The sequence below is a fragment of the Elephas maximus genome, chromosome 13 (assembly GCF_024166365.1).
Source record: "Elephas maximus indicus isolate mEleMax1 chromosome 13, mEleMax1 primary haplotype, whole genome shotgun sequence".
Lineage (NCBI taxonomy): Eukaryota > Metazoa > Chordata > Mammalia > Proboscidea > Elephantidae > Elephas > Elephas maximus.
In genome coordinates, this window is record NC_064831.1 from 27,277,254 (window position 1) to 27,296,269 (window position 19,016).

The 19,016-nt window shown below is 39.2% G+C and overlaps 1 protein-coding gene across 4 annotated transcripts in view; it reads left to right on the top strand.

The window, feature by feature from the left end:
• Nucleotides 1-1,422: 1,422 nt before the first annotated feature.
• The window catches only part of MAP9 (microtubule associated protein 9), a 34,240-nt gene continuing 16,646 nt past the window's right edge, over nucleotides 1,423-19,016 (top strand). For 3 of the 4 annotated variants that reach the window (XR_007519824.1, XM_049905264.1, XM_049905266.1), the window contains exons 1-7: nucleotides 1,423-1,674; nucleotides 2,090-2,241; nucleotides 2,957-3,041; nucleotides 4,266-4,604; nucleotides 11,167-11,366; nucleotides 15,809-15,902; nucleotides 18,057-18,304. Coding sequence is in view for 3 of the 4 variants with exons in the window: in XM_049905264.1 (XP_049761221.1) it covers nucleotides 2,167-2,241; nucleotides 2,957-3,041; nucleotides 4,266-4,604; nucleotides 11,167-11,366; nucleotides 15,809-15,902; nucleotides 18,057-18,304 (1,041 nt within the window). In the remaining variant the exon portion in view is untranslated. The remainder of the gene's footprint in view (nucleotides 1,675-2,089; nucleotides 2,242-2,956; nucleotides 3,042-4,265; nucleotides 4,605-11,166; nucleotides 11,367-15,808; nucleotides 15,903-18,056; nucleotides 18,305-19,016) is intronic. The other variant, XM_049905265.1, reaches the window with a different exon arrangement.

Sequence of the window (19,016 nt, forward strand, 5' to 3'; positions counted from 1 at the left end):
AGGCTATCTAACTTCTAGTTGACTTGTTGATCATTTGAAACAGCTATCAGTTTCTGTTTTTATTTTTCTGTACGTTATCTCACTCTACTAAATTGTGAACTTCTAGAGAATAGCAAGTTTATAATGGTCCTTGTTGTATCTGCCCCAAATTTTATTCACATTGAAAGTGTTTTTTAAAAATTAAAGAACCCCATTTATTTTTCTCATTTAGCTTTGTATTCACATTGTTATTGTTGCTGTTGTTAGGTGCCGTCGAGTCGGTTCCGACTCATAGCGACCCTATGCACAAGAGAATGAAACACTGCCCGGTCCTGCGCCATCCTTACAATCGTTGTTATGCTTGAGTTCATTGTTGCAGCCACGGTGTCAATCCACCTCATTGAGGATCTTCCTCTTTTCCGCTGACCCTGTACTCTGCCAAGCATGATGTCCTTCTCCAGGGAGTTCACAGACGTGGGAAATACGGTTGAGATTTTTTTTGAAAATAAATATGGCAAGACTAGTATGTTAGAAGTACGGCAAAACCTACTCCAGAAAATAAAAAGGCAATGTTTAAAGTGGCAAAAGTCCTTATTCCACTAGTTTGAATCCTATTCAAAAAATGTTAAAGTCTGTGTGTGTGTGTGAGTGTGCTACAGAAGCATAACCATAAAATCATGGAGAAGTAAATATTCTCATCAGTAACCAAGTGCCTAAAATGAAAACACAAAGTAAACGGGAATATGCCTATTGCTGTCTTCTGTAACAGAAGTGTAGCAACATATAGTACTCTGGCCTAGTAGGTCAGTTTGTTGACTGGTTTGCTTTTAGCCACATTATCCATTAGGTAAAGAGAAAATTTTTACAGTAAATATAGATATGAAAAAGGTTTTCAGTTGTGTTGACAAGGGATACTTCTGGCCTGGCCCTTGGTGTTCGAGTTGCATAAAGAGCATATCTAATATTTACTGGATGCATTTCCAGACACTCCTCTAGGTATTCCACCTGCATTATTTCATTAAATCCTCACAGCAACTCGTTAAGGTGATTGATAGTATTATCCCCTTTATATAGGTAAAAGTATAGATGTATATTAACTTGCGCTACATCAAAGGGGTTATAAGGGAAGAGCACCAGGATTCAAATGTATAGTTTGATTCTTAGAGCCTGCAAAGGTTACTATCATGCTACTCTGTCCCACCTACTGAAACCTTACTCCAACTCACATAACTTCATGTCTTAAATGCGACTAAACCATATATGTTCTTTGGTTAACTCCGCTCTGCAGATAAAGCCCTTCGCTTCACTGAAAACGGCGAGGCTCTTGGAGTCTGGGTGGGAGCTAGACCGTCCTGTCTCCTAGGCAACAGCCAAAACACAGGCGGCGGATAGCACACCCCTCTCCCAGGACCCAGAGGGGTGATGTCACTTCCTTCACGAGGTTGGCTGCCCCAGCGACGCGTCTGGCCAAAAAACTTTGAGAGCTCCCGGCGGCAGAGAAGTCACTTCCTCTCAGAGACGCTGTTTCCTTAGCAACCGCCTCCCACCTCCGTTTTTAGTCCCGCCCCCTTGCGGAGTCCAGAGCCGGGCCTCGGAGCGCTGCCCGACCAAGGCTAAGAACGGAGGCGCTGGCCCAGCTCGAGGCCAGCCTTCGATCCCCGGGATCGTGAGGAGCCTGCCGCAGGAGTGGCGGGGGTGGGTACAATACGCGAGGACCGGAGCCGGAGGCGCGCTCGGGTGGGCACGGGCCTGGTGTGTGCGCCCGCGCGGGTGGGCAGGTGGGTGCGGAGCGGACGGGGACGCGGGCGCCACCTGGACAGGTCTGGCGGGGCGCGGTCGGTCGGCGGGGCGGCCGAGCCCGGGGCCACTCCTGCAATCGCGAGAGGCGCTCACGGGCCCCTGTGTGCAGGGATTTTAATGCAGACCGCTTGGGATGCTTCGTTGTGTGTTAGGTAGCTCTGTTAACGCTGCTGTGAGACGGAGGAGTAGCTTTAGAAAAATAAGGGAACGCTGTTTGCAATTTGGTATTATGATTACTCCCTGTCAGTAGCGCAGTACGCAAGCAGTGTGTTTTCGTGGTGCAGTCTCATTTGTTTTTTGTGTGTTTCAGCCACCATCGGAGTTGAATTATTTGAATAATTTATTATACATTTTATATATGTAAAGAGTAAAAAATAAAATTACGGTATGTCTGATGAAGTTTTTAGCACAACTTTGGCGTATACGAAGAGTCCAAAAGTCACCAAAAGAACCACTTTCCAGGTAAAGTATTTCAAAGCCCTTTTATTTTTCAATGATTTTGCAATTTAAACACTGTCATCGGAGTGATGGACTTGGAGTGATTCTAGAAACAGTGCATATATAAAGGAAGAGTACATCTGATCATGTCTGGGCTCCAGACTGCAACATTAGCACAGTATTATGTATGTTATTAGTAAGTTAAATGTTAAATCAACTTTTAAATCGCTGTTTTCAGGTAGAAATATAAAACCTTTTTTGGGGGAGTGGTGGCTGGAACATAACATTTTAAGTTTTCTCATTTGGGACTATCGTCATTTTGAACTAAGTCTCTAAATTTGCAGTATTGGTTATATTCTTTTTTGCAATATTCAGAAAGAAAAGCTCTTAAAAAGTACCAGTTTCTTTCAAAATGCCAGTTTATAGCAAATCCTGTCTAAATTGAGTCCCACTTGTTTATTATTCTCTATGTCTAATTATAACGTGTATAATCTGTAATTACTTGATGTAGTCTGTTGCCTCCTAGTTAAGCTCCAATCACAGTAGGGATCTTGTCTGTCATGTTCTGCACTGACTTTGAGCAAGGTTTGGGTGCCTGGTAAAGTAGGCTTTCAGTGAATGTTAGATGGATGAAACCTAAGTTTGAAGGCAGTCATTAAGCATTATTGTTCAAATAATGAATTCTAAATTTGAGACCTCCAAGTTCAGATGGGAATTGATTATAATTATCTCATTTCAGGATGAACTAGTAAAAGCAATTACAGCTCGCTCAGCCAGACAAAGGAGCTCTGAATACTCAGATGACTTTGACAGTGATGAGATTGGTATGTAAGAAAATGGAAAAGTAAACCACTTTTCTGCTTTTCTCTTCCTTTGTCAGATTTAGACTCTCAAAAAAATCACTTAAAATAATACAGATTATTTCACTGGGTTGTGATTTCCAACTCTCTAAGAGTAGAAAGCCACTCTTAATTTTCAGGAAGTTGTATAATTGCCCTTGGTTGATTCTGAATGTATAAAAATCAACTGACAGCAAGTTTGCAGCAAAGAGATGACTGTCATTGGTAAATCACCTTGGAAATGACAGGTTTGGCTTTCAGGTCAACCTTCTGGGGTCATCTACAGTTAGTAACTAGAGACCACAGAAGTAATTTTGGTACACATCAGGATCACCTGGAATGTTGATAAATCCAATTCTTTGGCTGTAACCCAAGTGACTCAGATATAGGATATCAGTTAAAAAAAGATTTTTTAAGTTTTATATGCACTATATTTATGATTTAATTACTCGATTCATTTCAGTTTCTGTTGATTTCATAAGAATACTAACATTTTAGCCTTCATGTGTAAGTGTACAGTGTTCCAAATTTGAAGTTCAGTGTTTTATTCCTTTAGTATTCAGTCACTGGCTAATTTTCTATGTAAAAAAACAAAAACAAAAAAAAACAGAGCAGAAGTTAAATGATTGATAAGTGGCTAAGTTAACATTCTTTATTATTCTGTTAGTAGAGTCTAAAGCTCTGGTGTCGGTGGAATTGCAGTTCCAAAAGTTTTATGGAGAATAGTCTAATTAGCAAGTTACTAGTTAAAAATCTTCCATTTTCAAATATTTTTGATTTTATATGATCAAGTTTTATGCAAATAAAAATATAGAATTCAATGTCTAATTTAAATGTCCCAGGGCTGATTGTTTGAGCATCCCTTGGATAACTTTTCCCGGAGCAAGCACAATACCTGACATATTTTAGGCACTCAAATATTTTTTGAATAAATTGATAACATTGAAATTTTTATTTCATAAATGCCAATAAAAGTTATCTAAATTTGCTGTTTTCTAGAGCTATAGATCTATTTCTAAAATAAGTTTGTACCTATTCATGCTTGTAAATTCATTTCTGGTCTTTAAGGCTATCTTACTTATTTTGATTAAGGTAACTTTGTTGTTGTTAGCTGCAGTCTAGTTGGCCCCTGACTCATGGTGACCCCATACGTGTTTAAATGTTTTAAAATATGCCATTGAAGACATTTTTTTCTTTTATATTTTTTAGTGTCCTTAGGTGATTTCTCTGATACTTCAGTAGATGAAAATTCAGTTAAGAAAAACATGAATGATTTTCACATATCAGATGATGATGAAAAGAATTCCCCAAGACTGTCTTTTTTGAAAACCAAGAAATCAAAAAGTGATGTAATCAAAGGTGAGCTAGTATCCTCCATCAAAAACAATGAGGAAGTAGCACCCGATGGTTGTGAAGACACTGTTGTAAATTCCTTATCTCAGCCTCAAAATAAAAATCAGGAAGTTGAAAAAGAGAAAATGCAAGTGAAACCGAAACCCAGAATTCTTCCAATCAAAAGCATATCTTCAGGTCATTTATTTGGTTCAGGTAATAACTTCTTTTATGATTGTATCTTTTGAAAATATATTTTAAGATGAGTCACAAAATAGCTTTATATGATAGATATTTCATGTTTTGTAAATATTTACGGGGAAAAAAAATTCAGGGCTTAGGCTTTTCAGTTTTACAGACAAATCAAAGTAACAGAACCTTCGAGAAAAGCCATTAAGTCTGGTGTCAGTTGTTAAATTATTCTGGTGCCTGATGGAAGGCCAGCGCACCTTTCAGTCATCTGTAATTGAAGCTCCAGAAACACCTAGGCACAGCCTTGCCTAGGCCCATGAGTTTCAATTTTGCTTTTTAGGATAGAATTACGAAGAAATCTTTTCTAATCCACTTCATAATCCAGAGATTAGAGTAAAAGCAACACTGAAATTAGTATTTAAAACAATGATTTCCATACCAGCATTTTGCCAGAATTTTTTTGCCATTTGTATTATTTGAAAGGTGAGACTTCTGTTTCTATTGTTAAAGGAAAGGAATTCTCCATATGGTCTCTGTTCCTTAGGAAAACCCACTAACACTCAGTTTTCTGAGGGGAAGTTCCTGTGATCTGGGATCACAGTAGTTCTTTCCACAATTCCACTGAGGTTTTGGCTCAGGAGAGCAAAGTGGATTGGAGCAAGGTCCAACTCCTCTGAGGTCCCTGGGCTACCACACAGAAACAAGCATGTGCAAGGTCTTCCACTCTTCTTTCGGTTTTATAGAGGAGCAGTGCTGGTAAATGTTTTATGGGACATTGGTGGTTCAGTGATAGGATTCTCACCTCCCATGCAGGAGACCTGGTTCAATTCCCAGGCAAGGTGCCTCATGTGCAGCCATAACCTGCCTGTCAGTGAGGCTTGCATGTTGCCATGATGCCGAGCAGATTTCAGCAGAGCTTCCAGACTACAAAGAACTAGGAAGAAAGGCCTGGTGATCTACTTCTGAAAATCAGCCAAGGAAAAGCCTGTGAATCACAAAGGTCCAGCCCCTAACCAACCACGGGGATGGTGAGGAACAGCAGTGTTTCCTTCTGTTATGCATCGGGCCACATGAGTGGGGGCCTGCCGACTCAGGGCAGCTAGCAACAACAACAAATAGTTCGTATTTTGCATATTGAATGTTACTGGTTAACATCAGACAAAACTATTTCAGACATTTATTCTTACAAAGTTATTTGTAGAAATGTCTAAATACATTAGGTATTTGAAGTTTTAGGGAACCATCCTTTCTTCCCACGAGTCTTATTTTCTTTCAGATTAGGAGAGGATATGAGCCAGGCAAAGAACACTTGAATAGTGTAGACTTGGGAAAAACAGAATTGGTGCTAGTTCCTACCCCACTGTCTATTAGTTATGTGTGACCTTGGCAGATGGTTAAGCGTATCTGTCCACACAAGGATAAAACCTGTTCTTGTCTTATAACATTGTTTTGAGAATTGAAGGATGTCTCAGAAGCTATAAAATGCTACAAAAATGCAAGCACAAGGCCTAATAAAGGACTTCCAGGAGTGTACCTTCCCAGCGTAGTGAGTGGAATCAAAGATGGGAGAAAAAGGAAGCATAATTTAACTTCGGTAAAAATTTTTTTTAAATCCAGTGGTTGAATGCAGTAATTCAGTATTTCCCAAAACACATTCTGCAGGTTGTTCCTGGTATTATTGGAGAACGCAGGGTTTTAAAAAACTTAAGCTGATTTCTTTATGACAGAACTCCTTGGAGCTTTTAATAAGGACGTCTGCGTGGCAAGTCTTCGAGAAGGCTAGAGTGGGCAGTGTTTCCTGCTTTTATTTGAGCTTAAAAGGACTTATTTTTGTGGATTGTGTTTTTTCTGATTTACCTTGATCTAAAAAGGTTTCATTAGATTAATAAGAAAATGATGAGCATATAGCAGTTAAAAATATGTCTGAGACAAGTGGCAGTATATAGTTAAAAATTTGTAATAGATAACAAAGCAATAATTATCTGTATGATACTTGAAAAAAAAAAGCCAGAGTTATGAATTAAACCAGCAGGTGGCACCAGGATTCTAAGTATTTTACATAAATTTGCAATTCAGCATTTTTAACAATCATTAGCTATTTGCTATCCTGTATATAAAATAAAAATAATTACCTAAATAGATAATCTTAAACATTTGGTTGTAAAACAAAGCATTTAAAAATGCGTAGGCTTTTTTTTTTTTTTTCCCTTTCTCAGAACTTGACAATACTTTTGGAAGTGAAATTTTGGTGTAAAATATATTAGAAGTCATATTTTTAGGTTTTTCGGCCTGGAGAATAAAAATAAATAAAAATTCTCCAGGCACAGAGGATTCATTGAGTATCTCTTTCATGGAATATATGTTCATCCACTTACATTTTCTGCCTGTGTAACTGGTTGAAACCGAAGAAACGGGTGGGTCAAAAAATACTGTTTTTACAGGGTATTGTGTTGTGTTAGGTGGTGCATCTTGGAGGTGTGATTTTGTAAACCTTTTATCTCTTTTGGCTTTTGTACAGTGTGATAAGCCTTATAAGTATATTCCCGGGTTCCTTATTTGGAAACCCCGGTGGCATAGTGGTTAAAAGTTTGAATGCTAACCAAAAGGTCGGCTGTTCAAATCCACAAGCTGCTTCTTGGGAACCCTGTTGGGCGGTTCCACTGTGTCCTGTAGGGTCACTATGAGACAGAATCAACTAGACGGCAACTTTTTTGGCGGGGGGGTGGTTATTTGGGAATCGGCGTTTCTCTTGATGATTCCATGTACACGCAAATACTGCAGTTTCAGGCGCCATACATTGTATGCACCTTTTAAGAGATCTAGAAGATGATGGAAAGTCCAGAGGGACATGTGTGCCCCATAGAAGCCTATCCCAGTGTCCAGAGGGATATGTGTGCCCCACAGAACCCTACCCCAGAGTCCAGAGGGACATGTGCCCCACCGAACCCTACCCCAGAGTCCGAAGGGACATGTGTGCCACAGAGCCCTACCCCAGAGTCCAGAGGGACACGTGTGCCCCACAATGCCCCACTCTAGAGTCCAGAGGGACATATGTGCCACACAGAACCCTACCCCAGAGTGTAGAGGGACATGTGTGTCTCATGGAACCCTACCCCAGAGTCCAGAGGGACATGTGTGCCACAGAACCCTACCCCAGAGTGCAGAGGGACATGTGTGCCCCACAGAACCCTACTGTAGAGTGTAGACGGACATATGTGCCACAGAACACCACCCCAGAGTGCAGAGGGACATGTGTGTCTCACAGAACCCTACCCCAGAGTCCAGAGGGACATGTGCCCCACAGAACCATACCCCCAGAGTCCAGAGGGACATATGTTCCCCACATAATATCTATCAAAATCCATATTTCATGACAAAATTTTGTAAATACTCCTTGATTTAGCATGCCTTTTTTTTTAATATTACAAGGATTGTACTGGAAACTAAGAATACAAAATTGAAAAGACATGGTACCGGTCCTTCAAGACTTTATGGTTCAGTGGGGAGATATATACAAGGTACAGAAAAAACACAGTCAAGTGGGCACATGTATTTGCCTGAAAGAATCACAGAAGGCTTCCTAGAGGGAATGACGGTAGCAGTAATAACAGCGGTGGATTATAGTAGCCACTGTCAGGACTCATGGTTGCAAGTGATCCAACTAAAACAAACATTAAGTGGAAAGGGGAATTTATCATCTTACTGAGCAAAGATGTGAGAAGTCCTTGCCTTAGGAGTGATTAGAATTAGGAAATCAGTACTTTTTGGGGGTCATCTGGATTATATTTTCTGCTCTTTACTCTGCCCTACCACCCTGACTGCCTGGCCCTCTCTTCTCCCTGCCTTCTTACTCACTCACTCAGTTTTCTTGGCCTTATTTTTCTCTGTTGGTTGGCTTCGTTTTCTCAGTCAGACCTTCACTTGGCTGGGCAGAAGTTCACCAGCAATCTCCATATGACATCCTTCCAACTTCATGATCTGAAAGGCATGGTCTCGTATCCTGCAACTCCAGTGGAAAAGTACTGGCACACTTCCCTGACCTCCCATGCCCACTTCTGGGCCAGCTGCTGTGAACAGGGGGACCGGAGATTCTGTGATAAGTTGGGAGGTGCATCCTGCCCTTCTCACTGAGTATGGAGGAGATACTTGTTAATCACATGGGTGGAGTAGAGGAAAAACTACTCCAATGAAACAGGCCAAAAAAATTTTCACCACAATTTTTCATGTTTGTTGAGCACTTAACTATGCATCAGACGCTGTATTATGTATTTTACATGTATTTTATATTGATTACTTCACTGGGTCTCACAGCTACCTTAAACCAAAAACAAACCCATTGCCATTTAGTCAATTCCTACTCATAACAACTCTATAGGATAGGACAAAGTAGAACTGCCCCATAGGGTTTCCAAGAAGCTGGTGGATTTGAACTGCCAACCTTTTGGCTAGCAGTCAAACACTTAACCCACTGCACTACCAGGGCTCCACAGCTACCTTCCAAACCCATTACTGTTGAATCGATTCTGACTCATAGCGACCCGATAGGACAGAGTAGAACTGCCCCATAGAGTTTCCAAGGAGCGCCTGGTGAATTTGAACTGCTGACCTTTTGGTTAGCAGCCGTAGCTCTTAACTACTATGCCACCAGTGTTTCCACAGCTACCTTAAAACAAAAAAACTAAACCCATTGCCATCAAGTCAATTCTGACTCATAGTGACCCTGTGGAGCTCTTAATTTTTACCAGTGAGAAAGCCAGGGTGTATGGAAGTTAAATGATCTGTGAGTTACATGGCTGGGTGGTACAGTGGTTAAGTGCTTGGTTACTAACCAAAAGGTTGGTTTGAACCTGCCTGCTGCTGCACTGAAGAAAAGACCTGGCAATCTCCTGTGAAGATTACAGCCTAGGAAACCATATGGAGCAGTTTTACTCTATCATACAGGGTTGCTGTGAGTTAGAATGGACTTGACAGCATACGACACAATAATATTAGCATAAAGGTTGACAGTTCACACCCACCTAGCAGCACTGTAGAAGAAACGCTTGGCAACTTGATTCCATAAACATTACAGCCACGTGGGGTCACCATGAGTCGGAATCTACTTGACAACAATGGGTTTGGTTTTTGTTTTTTTTACAGAGCTAGTAAGCATCAGAGCCAAGATTCAAATTTGACTTACCAACTCATTTTTGGAGGCTTTGAAAGATCTGTTTTTGTCAGGAGGAGAAACGGGGCATATGTTCTAGGCAGAGGCATTGGGTGACCTGCCTGCAAAACTGTTGTTAGCTTAGCGTTTCAGGAACACAGATTACAAAACAGGTGTGCCAGTAAACCAGGCTGCACAGGTAGCCCGGGCTAAGATCATGAAGGTCTTTCGTATTGTTCAAAAGCACGTAGGTGTTTGTTCTGTAGAATTGAATGGTGGGGAGCCACTGAAAGATTTTGCGGAAGGAAGTGACATGTTCTGACTTGTGTTTTATAAATGTCACTGAGGCAGTAATCTAGAAAAGAGGGCCAAGAGGAGCTGGCAGGGGAGATGGAGAAAGATCAGTGAGAGATTTAGCAAGTAGATTCAATAGGGTTACTGATGCTTTGGACACAGTAGAAGAAAGCGAGGGACCTAGGAGGGCTCTTGGATTTTTGGATTGAATATTTGATCAGAATTTAGGACGTGGTTAAAATTAGCAATGACACAGTTCTAGGGGTACCAATTTGGTATGGTTGTGGAATCTTTTTTACTAGCAGCATTCATAAATCTAGTTACAGGTACAGAGGAGCAAGGTGTCAATTAGCCCAGTTTTGAAGTTTTGTCAGGAAAAATGCATCGGTACAACAATGGAGACATAAATATGGATGACAGGTAAAATTTAGGCAAAAAGCGTATACATGAAAAACACACCCTCATCATGTTTTTAGCACTGGAAGCATACCAGCATAAATTCTTTTAAACTTAGGAGTCATGGAAATAGTGGTCGTGGAATGTTAATAGACTGATAGAGAAGTTTTATGGGATTAAAGAATGATGGCTGACCTGTCGTCTTGTTCTGTGTCTTCCCATGAGCGCTAGTGGTTCTGTGCCCTGCGTGCTAGCATGTGCCTTTGTCTTGTACTTCTGTTTAGAATTTTCTCCCTTACCAACCTGATGAGTCCTTGCACAGGGCCATTTTCACTGTCTTGATTACAGACTCCAGTAATCTCAGTAACATGTACAGACTGTGTACCTGTATATTAGGTACTCAGTGTTTGATGGACAAACCTCCTCACTTCATAGAGGAGAATGAAAGTATTAACTACCTTTGAATACTATGAAATATTCTGGAGGTTCATGACGTTGAAGAGTTAACTTCTCACAAGAATATACTAGTTCCTTCCAGGGTTACAGCTGTTTTTTGCTTGTGAACTGCTATGACTTCGTGTGGGCCTTACTGGAGCTCTGCGTAGAGAAGGGTGAGTCTCATCTAGACTCCCCAGGGGACAGAAGTAAGGTGCATGGGCACCGCAAGGGAATGTTGTGGGACCCTGGACATAGTTGAGACCATGGCCATTTTTCTGTACACTCACATTAAAGCATTTTATTTCTTAACAGAAAACAACAGCCTCGACACAGATGCCCACTTTAAACCTTCACCTCGGCCAAGGAGCATGTTGAAAAAGAATAGCCCTGGAGAAGACACAGTAGGAGAAGATAAAGAAATTATCCTCGGTGAAGAAGTAGACACACGTTCTGCACCTTGTTCCCTCCCAGAAGCTGAGAGAGGATCCTCCTTTGAAGACCTGGATCCCAAGGTTAGCACCATTGCTCAACCGTTGAATTGTGTTCTTGAATTCAGGCCTTTTTTGGATCTGATTTATTCTGAGAAGGAAATAACGGGTAGCTGCTAACCCCCTTTTCCTCATCTACTCCTCTGCAGCATGGGTGTGTAAGGGTCTGCTCTCTGGGGGTTGTGCAAAAGGAGGAGCTCCTTCGTACTGGGCCTAAATGCATGAGTCTTTCTAATCTAGACCCCAAGTACTGGGAAGCACAGTAGGCTGCTGATTCAGATCCTGCTCTGCAGTTCAGCTTTGCCTGTGAAGGTGACAGCTTAAGCCATAGCTGTCTGATTCACACTTTAATTTCGTAAATTTGTTCTGAATCTCAGGAGAGGAGAAGGTATCATTTATTAAACTCAGTTTTATACTTCATAGAATTATCTGGCTAATTGGATACCTAACTTTAAGTGCTACTTTCTAGTATTTTTATGTCCATTGATTAAAAAAAAAAATGCTCCTAGAAGTTTTACAGTAACATCATACTATGCCACAATTTAGTAGACAAGTATCTAATGAGAATCCCATCATCAATTAACAACTGTGACCATCTCAATTTCTTTCTAAGCTGTTTTGTACATTTGTTTTATCATATTTTCCGTGTCAGCTTTCAGAATGTTTTGTATAATCCTTTTTGTTTGTTTCTCAGTGTTAGGTCATGAAGTGTTTCCATGTTGCTAGATGACCTTGGACCGTGTTCACTTTAATGGCTACAGCATAGTCCATGTCTTAGAATTATTCTCCAAGTGTTGGGTGTTTTGGATACTTCTATTTTTAACAATATAAATTTCCCATATTTCTAGTTATAAAAATATTTCTGACTGTGCTCTGATCTTCTCGACTCCCACCTCCTCAGGGATGTCTCATTTAATTTTTATCTATCCCTTCTCTCTCAGCATTTGCTTTCCACTGGTTTCTTTCCATCCACACTTGACCATGCTCAAGCCTGTTTTCCTCTAAGTACTGTTTTAGCAGCACCCCAGATTTTTTGATACGTTTTATTTATATTACCATTTCTTTAAATATATTTTCTGATTTCCCTTGTGATCTCTTATTTGACCAATTGATTATTTGGTGACATATGATTTTATTCCTAAATATTTAGGGCTTCTTTTAATATGCTTTTGTTATTGATTTGTAATTTCATTCTATTGTGATTGGAGAATGCGCCTTATATGATTTTAATTTTTAAAATGTTGATATTTGTTTTATCCCAGCTTTGATGTATCTTGTGAAAGCTCCATTTGCAAAGACAGTGTGTTCTGCAGGTGTTGTGTATCATGATCTGTAATTGTGGTTTGGTCAGAAGGTGGCTGGTAATGTCGTTCAGATCTTCCGTATCCTTACTGAGTTTTTTGTCTAGTTGATCTATCAGTTACCAACCTAAAAAAGCAAAAACCAAACCAAACCCATTGTCGTTGAGTTGATTCCGACCTGTAGTGACCCTTTACGACAGGGTAGAAGTGCCCCGTAGAGTTTCCAAGGAGCCCCTGGTGGATTTGAACTGCAGATCTATTGGTTAACAACCGTAGAACTTACCCACTATGCCACCAGCATTTCCAGCCTGAGGCGTGTTAAAATCCCCAGTTAAGTTTGTGATTTATCTGCATTTTCCCTTTAGTTCTGTACTTCTAAACTCTGTTATTACACACATACACATTTATTATATTATGTCTCCTTGGTGTATCGACACTTTTTACCATTATTAAATATTTCTATCTCTATCATGGTCTGTTTTGTCTGATACGTCAGCTTTCTTATATGATTAGTGTTTACATGGAATATCTTTTTCTATCCTTTTCAAACTACTGGTATCTTTGTCTTTAAGTGCACAATAACATTTGATGTCACTGTTTTTTAGCAATCTGTTTACCAGTGTTTAGTTCATTTGCTTTTGAGGTAGGCACTGATACAGCTGGATTTAGGGCCAGCAGTTTACGGTTTGTTTTCTATTTTATCTGTATTTTCATTTCTCTGTTCCTCCTTTCTTGCCTTTTTTTGGAGAGTTGGTTGTGTATTTTTTAGTTTTTCCTCATTATTTCTCTGTTGACTTTTTAGCTAAACCTATTTGCATTATTTTTTTCATGGTTGCTCTGAGAATGACAGTATGCATCTAAAAATTATCACAATCTACCGAGAGTCAATATCGCATCATTTCACATTTAATGTAGGAAACCTTGCAGCAACATGGTTCCAGACACTCCGTCATCACTGTGGTATTGATGTCATATATATCACACCTGCATATGGTCTCATCCCCATAATACAGTGTTACAACTTTGCTTTAAAGAGCCTTTTAAACTCTTTGTCATAAGCTTCTAAGGAAATTAAAAGAAGAAAAGAATAAACATTTTTGATTTTCTTAAATATACTTACCATTTCTGGGCATCTTCATTCTTTCCTGTGACCCAGGATATCATCTGGTGTCATTTGCCTTCTGTCCTAGGAACTTATTTTTCCAGTTCTTGTAATGATGTTTGCCAGTGATAGATTCTCTCAGTTTGTATTTATCTCAAAAATCATTATTTAATCGTCATTTTTGGAGGCTGGTTTAGCTGAATCTGTACTTGTGGACTGACAGTTCCTCATACCCTCCACCTGTTCTTTATAGGTTTTCATTGTTTCTGTTGAGAATTCAGCAATCATTCATTTTGTTGTCCTTGTATATGTAACATATTGGTTTTTTCTGACTGCTTTTAAGAAAATTTTTTAAGGTTTTTGTCTTTTTTGTTTGAATTGCAGCAAATTGACTGAGATGCCTATGTCTGGTTTTCTTTGTATTTATCCTACTTGGAGTTTATTGAGCTACCATCTACATTTTTTTTCTTTTTGGAACACCAGTTAGACATTCACTGGTCTTTGTGGTTCTGTTCCCTATGTCTTCAGTCCTTTTTATTCCTTGTTTCTCAGACTGAATACTTTGTATTGCTCTATCTTCAGGTTCACTTCTGTCATCTCTGATCTGATGTTAAGTCCATCTAGTTAATTTCTTATTTCAGTTATTGTAGTGCTAAACTCTAGAATTTCCATTGCTACTTTTTTATTTCTCTGGTGAGATCTCTGGTATGTTTATCCATCATGCATGAATTTTTATTTAAGTGATTGAGCGTATTTATTTACTTTAAAGTTCTTGTTTACTAATTGCAACATCTGGGCCGTCTCTGAGTTATTTCTGCCTGTTTTTTGTTTTGTTTTTCATGAGTATGTGTTGCCATTTTCTGTTTCTTCACATACTTTGTGACTGTGAATTGTATACTGGGTAGCGCGAATGTGGTGTTGTGTTCCTCTGTGAGTGATTCTTTGTGTCCCTCTGAACATGTTTTCTAGCAGGCAATGTCTTGGCTAGACTCAGATTCCCAACTCTGCCTGTCCTGTGAGAGATCAGCTAAAATCGCCACTTAGTTATGTCAGTTTCTGGCTGCTGCAGTTTCACAAGACCCTCTGAGGTCTTCCCCAAGCCACATATAGATAATCCAAGGGTTTGGGTGCATTTTATGTGCATATTTGGAAGTTCGTGTCCTCTGTCTTTTAACCCTTTAATCCAGTCCGGTGAGGCTTCAGCCTTCTACCACTTTGAGCTACACAGGTTGGACAACACCCTCGTGCAGAAAAATGCTAACTCCATATGTCCTCAGGTGAAGCTTTTGTCTCTTAAGGTGGACTTCAGTGTCTCAGCCTTTCTGCCATTTTCCTGCATGGTTTCTATCCCTTACTTTTGACATATAATTTTCTTTATACTCATAAAATATTGTGGGACAGAAAATTAAAATATATGTACAGAAAATGTGTTTATTATGTATAGAAAAAATGTATAATGTGTACAAAAAACTTCTTATACTATATTAACACCTTTGGACTAGATTATAACTCTCTAAAGAGTTGTTTATCTAGACATAGAAATGTAAATTATTTCAGATACAATGCTCAGAATTTTCCAAACGACTCAGGAGCATGAAGTCTAGTATTGCTTCTATCCTAAATATTTGGGATTAGCTGTCTACTTGCTTGTATAAATTGTCTTCATTGGAACAGCTAGTAATATTTGTTTGAAATAAATGTTTTTACCCACTGTCTTCTTGATACATTCTAAGGAAGGAGAGTTAGAGAAAAAGGCCTCAAATCTTTGCCTTAGATTCTTGTAAGATATTTTATTTTAGAGCAGTGAGAGTTTTGAAAATTGCTACAAACAAATGCAGAGGTAGCAGTTAGGTAAAGAACTGCAGTAGGTCTTTTAGTGACTTTTTTTAGTCACTGAGACATCAGAGCTTTAAAGGAAAGCATATGAGCCCCCACTGCCTTAACAATTTTGGTGTTTCAGGAGCAAACTCCTACTAATGTAGATTCCAGAGTTATGAAAAGTCTTAATAATGTTATTGCCACCACAAATCTTTAGAATTAAACTCACATTTTATTTTAAACAGGGTCCATCGTTAACAAATCCATCATTGTCATCCTTTAGAGAAAGTCTCGGAGATTCTTTTTCGCCAGAATCTGGGGAAAAAACATCCATTACAGGTGCTTAATGTCTAATTATTGTATCATATTTTATTTGCGAAGCCTCTGTTGCTTAAAATCCTATTGTAAAAGAAATATTACTGTGCATAATTACAGGAAAAATATATGTGTTTGCCTGAGTTTGAATCCTGATTGCAGTTTATTAATCATGTGATCTTAGATACAGTAATTAATCTCTCAGTGCCTCAGTTTCCCTATTTCATAACAACAGCAGTAACTCCTTCTACCTTATAAGGCTGTTGTTTAAATTAAATGACACGGTTCATTTTAGCCATTAATCTACTTCCTGACACAAATAAAGTGATCACTGAATGTGAACTATTATTAACCAAAACCAAACCAAACCCCATTGCTGTCAAGTTGATTCCAACTCATAGCAATCTTATAGGACAGGGCAGAACTGCCCCATAGGGTTTTCAAGGCTGCAGATCTTTATGGGAGCAGATTGCCACATCTTTCTCCCACGGAGCAGCTGGTGGGTTTAAACTGCTGCCCTTTCGCTTAACAGCCAAGTCCTTTAACCACTTTGCCACCAGGGCCCCAAATTATTATTATGTATGGGTTAATGTGGAGCCCTGGTGGCACAGTGGTTAAGAGCTCACCAGCTAACCAAAAGGTTGGCAGTTCAAATCCACGAGCCACTCCTTAGAAACCCTATGGGGCAGTTCTGCTGTGTCCTATAGGGTCTCTGTAAGTCGGAATCAACTGGATGGCAATGGGTTTGGTTTGGTTTTTGGTTATGGGTTAGTGTAGCAATCTGTAGTACAACATAATGGTTAGAAGGACTTTTAGAGTAAGACTAAGCTGGATTTGAGTCCACACACAACTACATGAGCAAAATAACTTCCCTGAACCTATATGTTAACCTTTAAACTGGGGATGTTAAGAGTAACCTACCATACAGGTTGTCGTGAGAACTAAATGGGTTCATGCATGTACAGTGCTGAAAACAGTAGCATAGTAAGCACGTAGTAAGTGTCAGGCTTGAGTTGTTAGCATTTTTTCGTTCCCGAGAGCTATGACTTGTAGCTTATTGAGAAGTGAAAGGCATAGCTGTTTCTAAAACCAGGGCGTGTAACTAACATTTATTAAGTGCTTACAATGTAGTATAATTTCTGTCATTTTGCAGACGAGAAAAGCTGAAGTGCAGAGAGATTGGGAAACATACCCAAGGTCAGTGGTGGAGCCACAGTTTGAACCTTTGGCACCAAAGTCCTTGTTCTTTTTACTGAATAGATTTATTAACAGCAGTCAAGAATCCAATAATGATATTTTATGTCATGAGTATTCTCTGAGATGGGAATGTATAATTGTAACAAAAAAGTTGTTTTAAATCTAGCTTACCTCAGAAAGAGTTCACACAAAATGGCTGTAATGAAAGCAGTGGGACTGAAATATTTGTCAGTGAAGTTACAGGGTTGGCCAAGAGGTGGGTCCTAGTAGAACGGAAAGTTGGAGATCCATACAAAAACACTGTTTAACTTCTGTTGAGCATTACACAGTGTGGTAGAGTCAGAATAATAGAAGCGATCCTGTAAAAATAAAACTAAATTTCTCCTGCCAGGCCCGGGAGTGCTGAACGGGTGAGTAATGGGCCTATTCTTGCCGTCCCTGTAGGTACAGGAGGCGGCACTGCCTCACGTGTGGGGATGGAACTTCCAGGGGCTGCACCCTTCTACAGTTGCATGAATTCTCTGCGTCTGTACAATTCTGTTAACTGCACTGCTAGTAACTGGAGTGGCATAGAGATGGTATGCCGCCCACTTATACCACCCATCGTTCCCGCTAAGGAACAAGGCTTTATACAGAACAGATTTTGCTGTCTTAACGTACTTGGTTTATACATCAACAAGGTCTTTTGATGCATCTTTGTTTTTGGATAGTTACTATACTCTATTTATTAAAGTGCTATAATAAAAAAAAAAAATTTTTTTTTATTAGATATATCAAATGCTTCAGTAGATTAACTGTTGCAATTTTCTCTTGTGGATCACAGTTGCAAAAAACTGGAGTTTAATGTGATGGTTTTCTTTATGTCTTATTGTGCAAGACAAAATGGATTATAGACAGTCCTCGTGGCAAGGAAAACAAGTGAATTTGTTACCTGATTAAATCAGAAGGGAATTTTAATGTTGTTACTCTATCTCAAAATAGATCAGAATGAAGAATTCACTGAAAACTGTGATTCCTCGAAATCAAAAGAAAACAAAGAGAATTCATTTTTGATAGACTTTGTTCCTTCTGCACTTGAGAAACCCAAGCAAAGCCCAGCGACTGCTGATGCCCTTGAAGGAGAAAAGGAGGAAGCTGAACTGATGATAGGTGATGACTTAACACCTGATCCACTGCTATTTAAATCTCAGAGTGTCCTGACAGCTGTCGGTGCAACGGAATCTGCAAAGGTATTTATATAAATTTATACCTTTTGTTACATAGCTTAAAACTTGAAATAGAATTTTTAAATATTTTGTCTTCCATTTTATGTATGTCTAAATTACCTGCAGAAACCCATCTGCAGATATTATATTGTCAAATGCATTTTACATAATTCAATAGAATTTTAACTTCAGGAAAGATTTGGAGTGAATGTAGTGGAACCAGCACTGGTGGTGTAGTGGTTAAGAGCTCGGCTGCTAACCAAAAGGTCAGCAGTTCAAATCCACCAGCCACTCCTTGGAAACCCTATGGGGCAGGTCTACTCTATCCATAGGGTCTCTACGAATTGGAATCGACTCAACAGCAATGAGTTTTTAATGTTTTGTTAAAAATTATCAGAGGTATGTTTTCATAATGTATTTTAAATATTTTAGGAGCACATTCCTACAAGTGTATAGGGCTCTATAGGCTTCCATATTATAAAAATGCAGGTATCTGGAACAATATCTGAGGTTTTAATTAGTGATAGTTATTCTTTTGGATGCCATTTTACAACATTTTAACAACTTTAATAAAAACCTTTAATAATTATCAAAATCCATACTTTTTTTTAAAATAGGTGAACAGGGTGATCATTATAATCAGGTAATTGTTATGACCTTGTATAATAATAGCGTCTTGAGAACCAGGTTTATAGTATGTGGGATTACTTGACCCTACACTATATTGTCCAAGAAT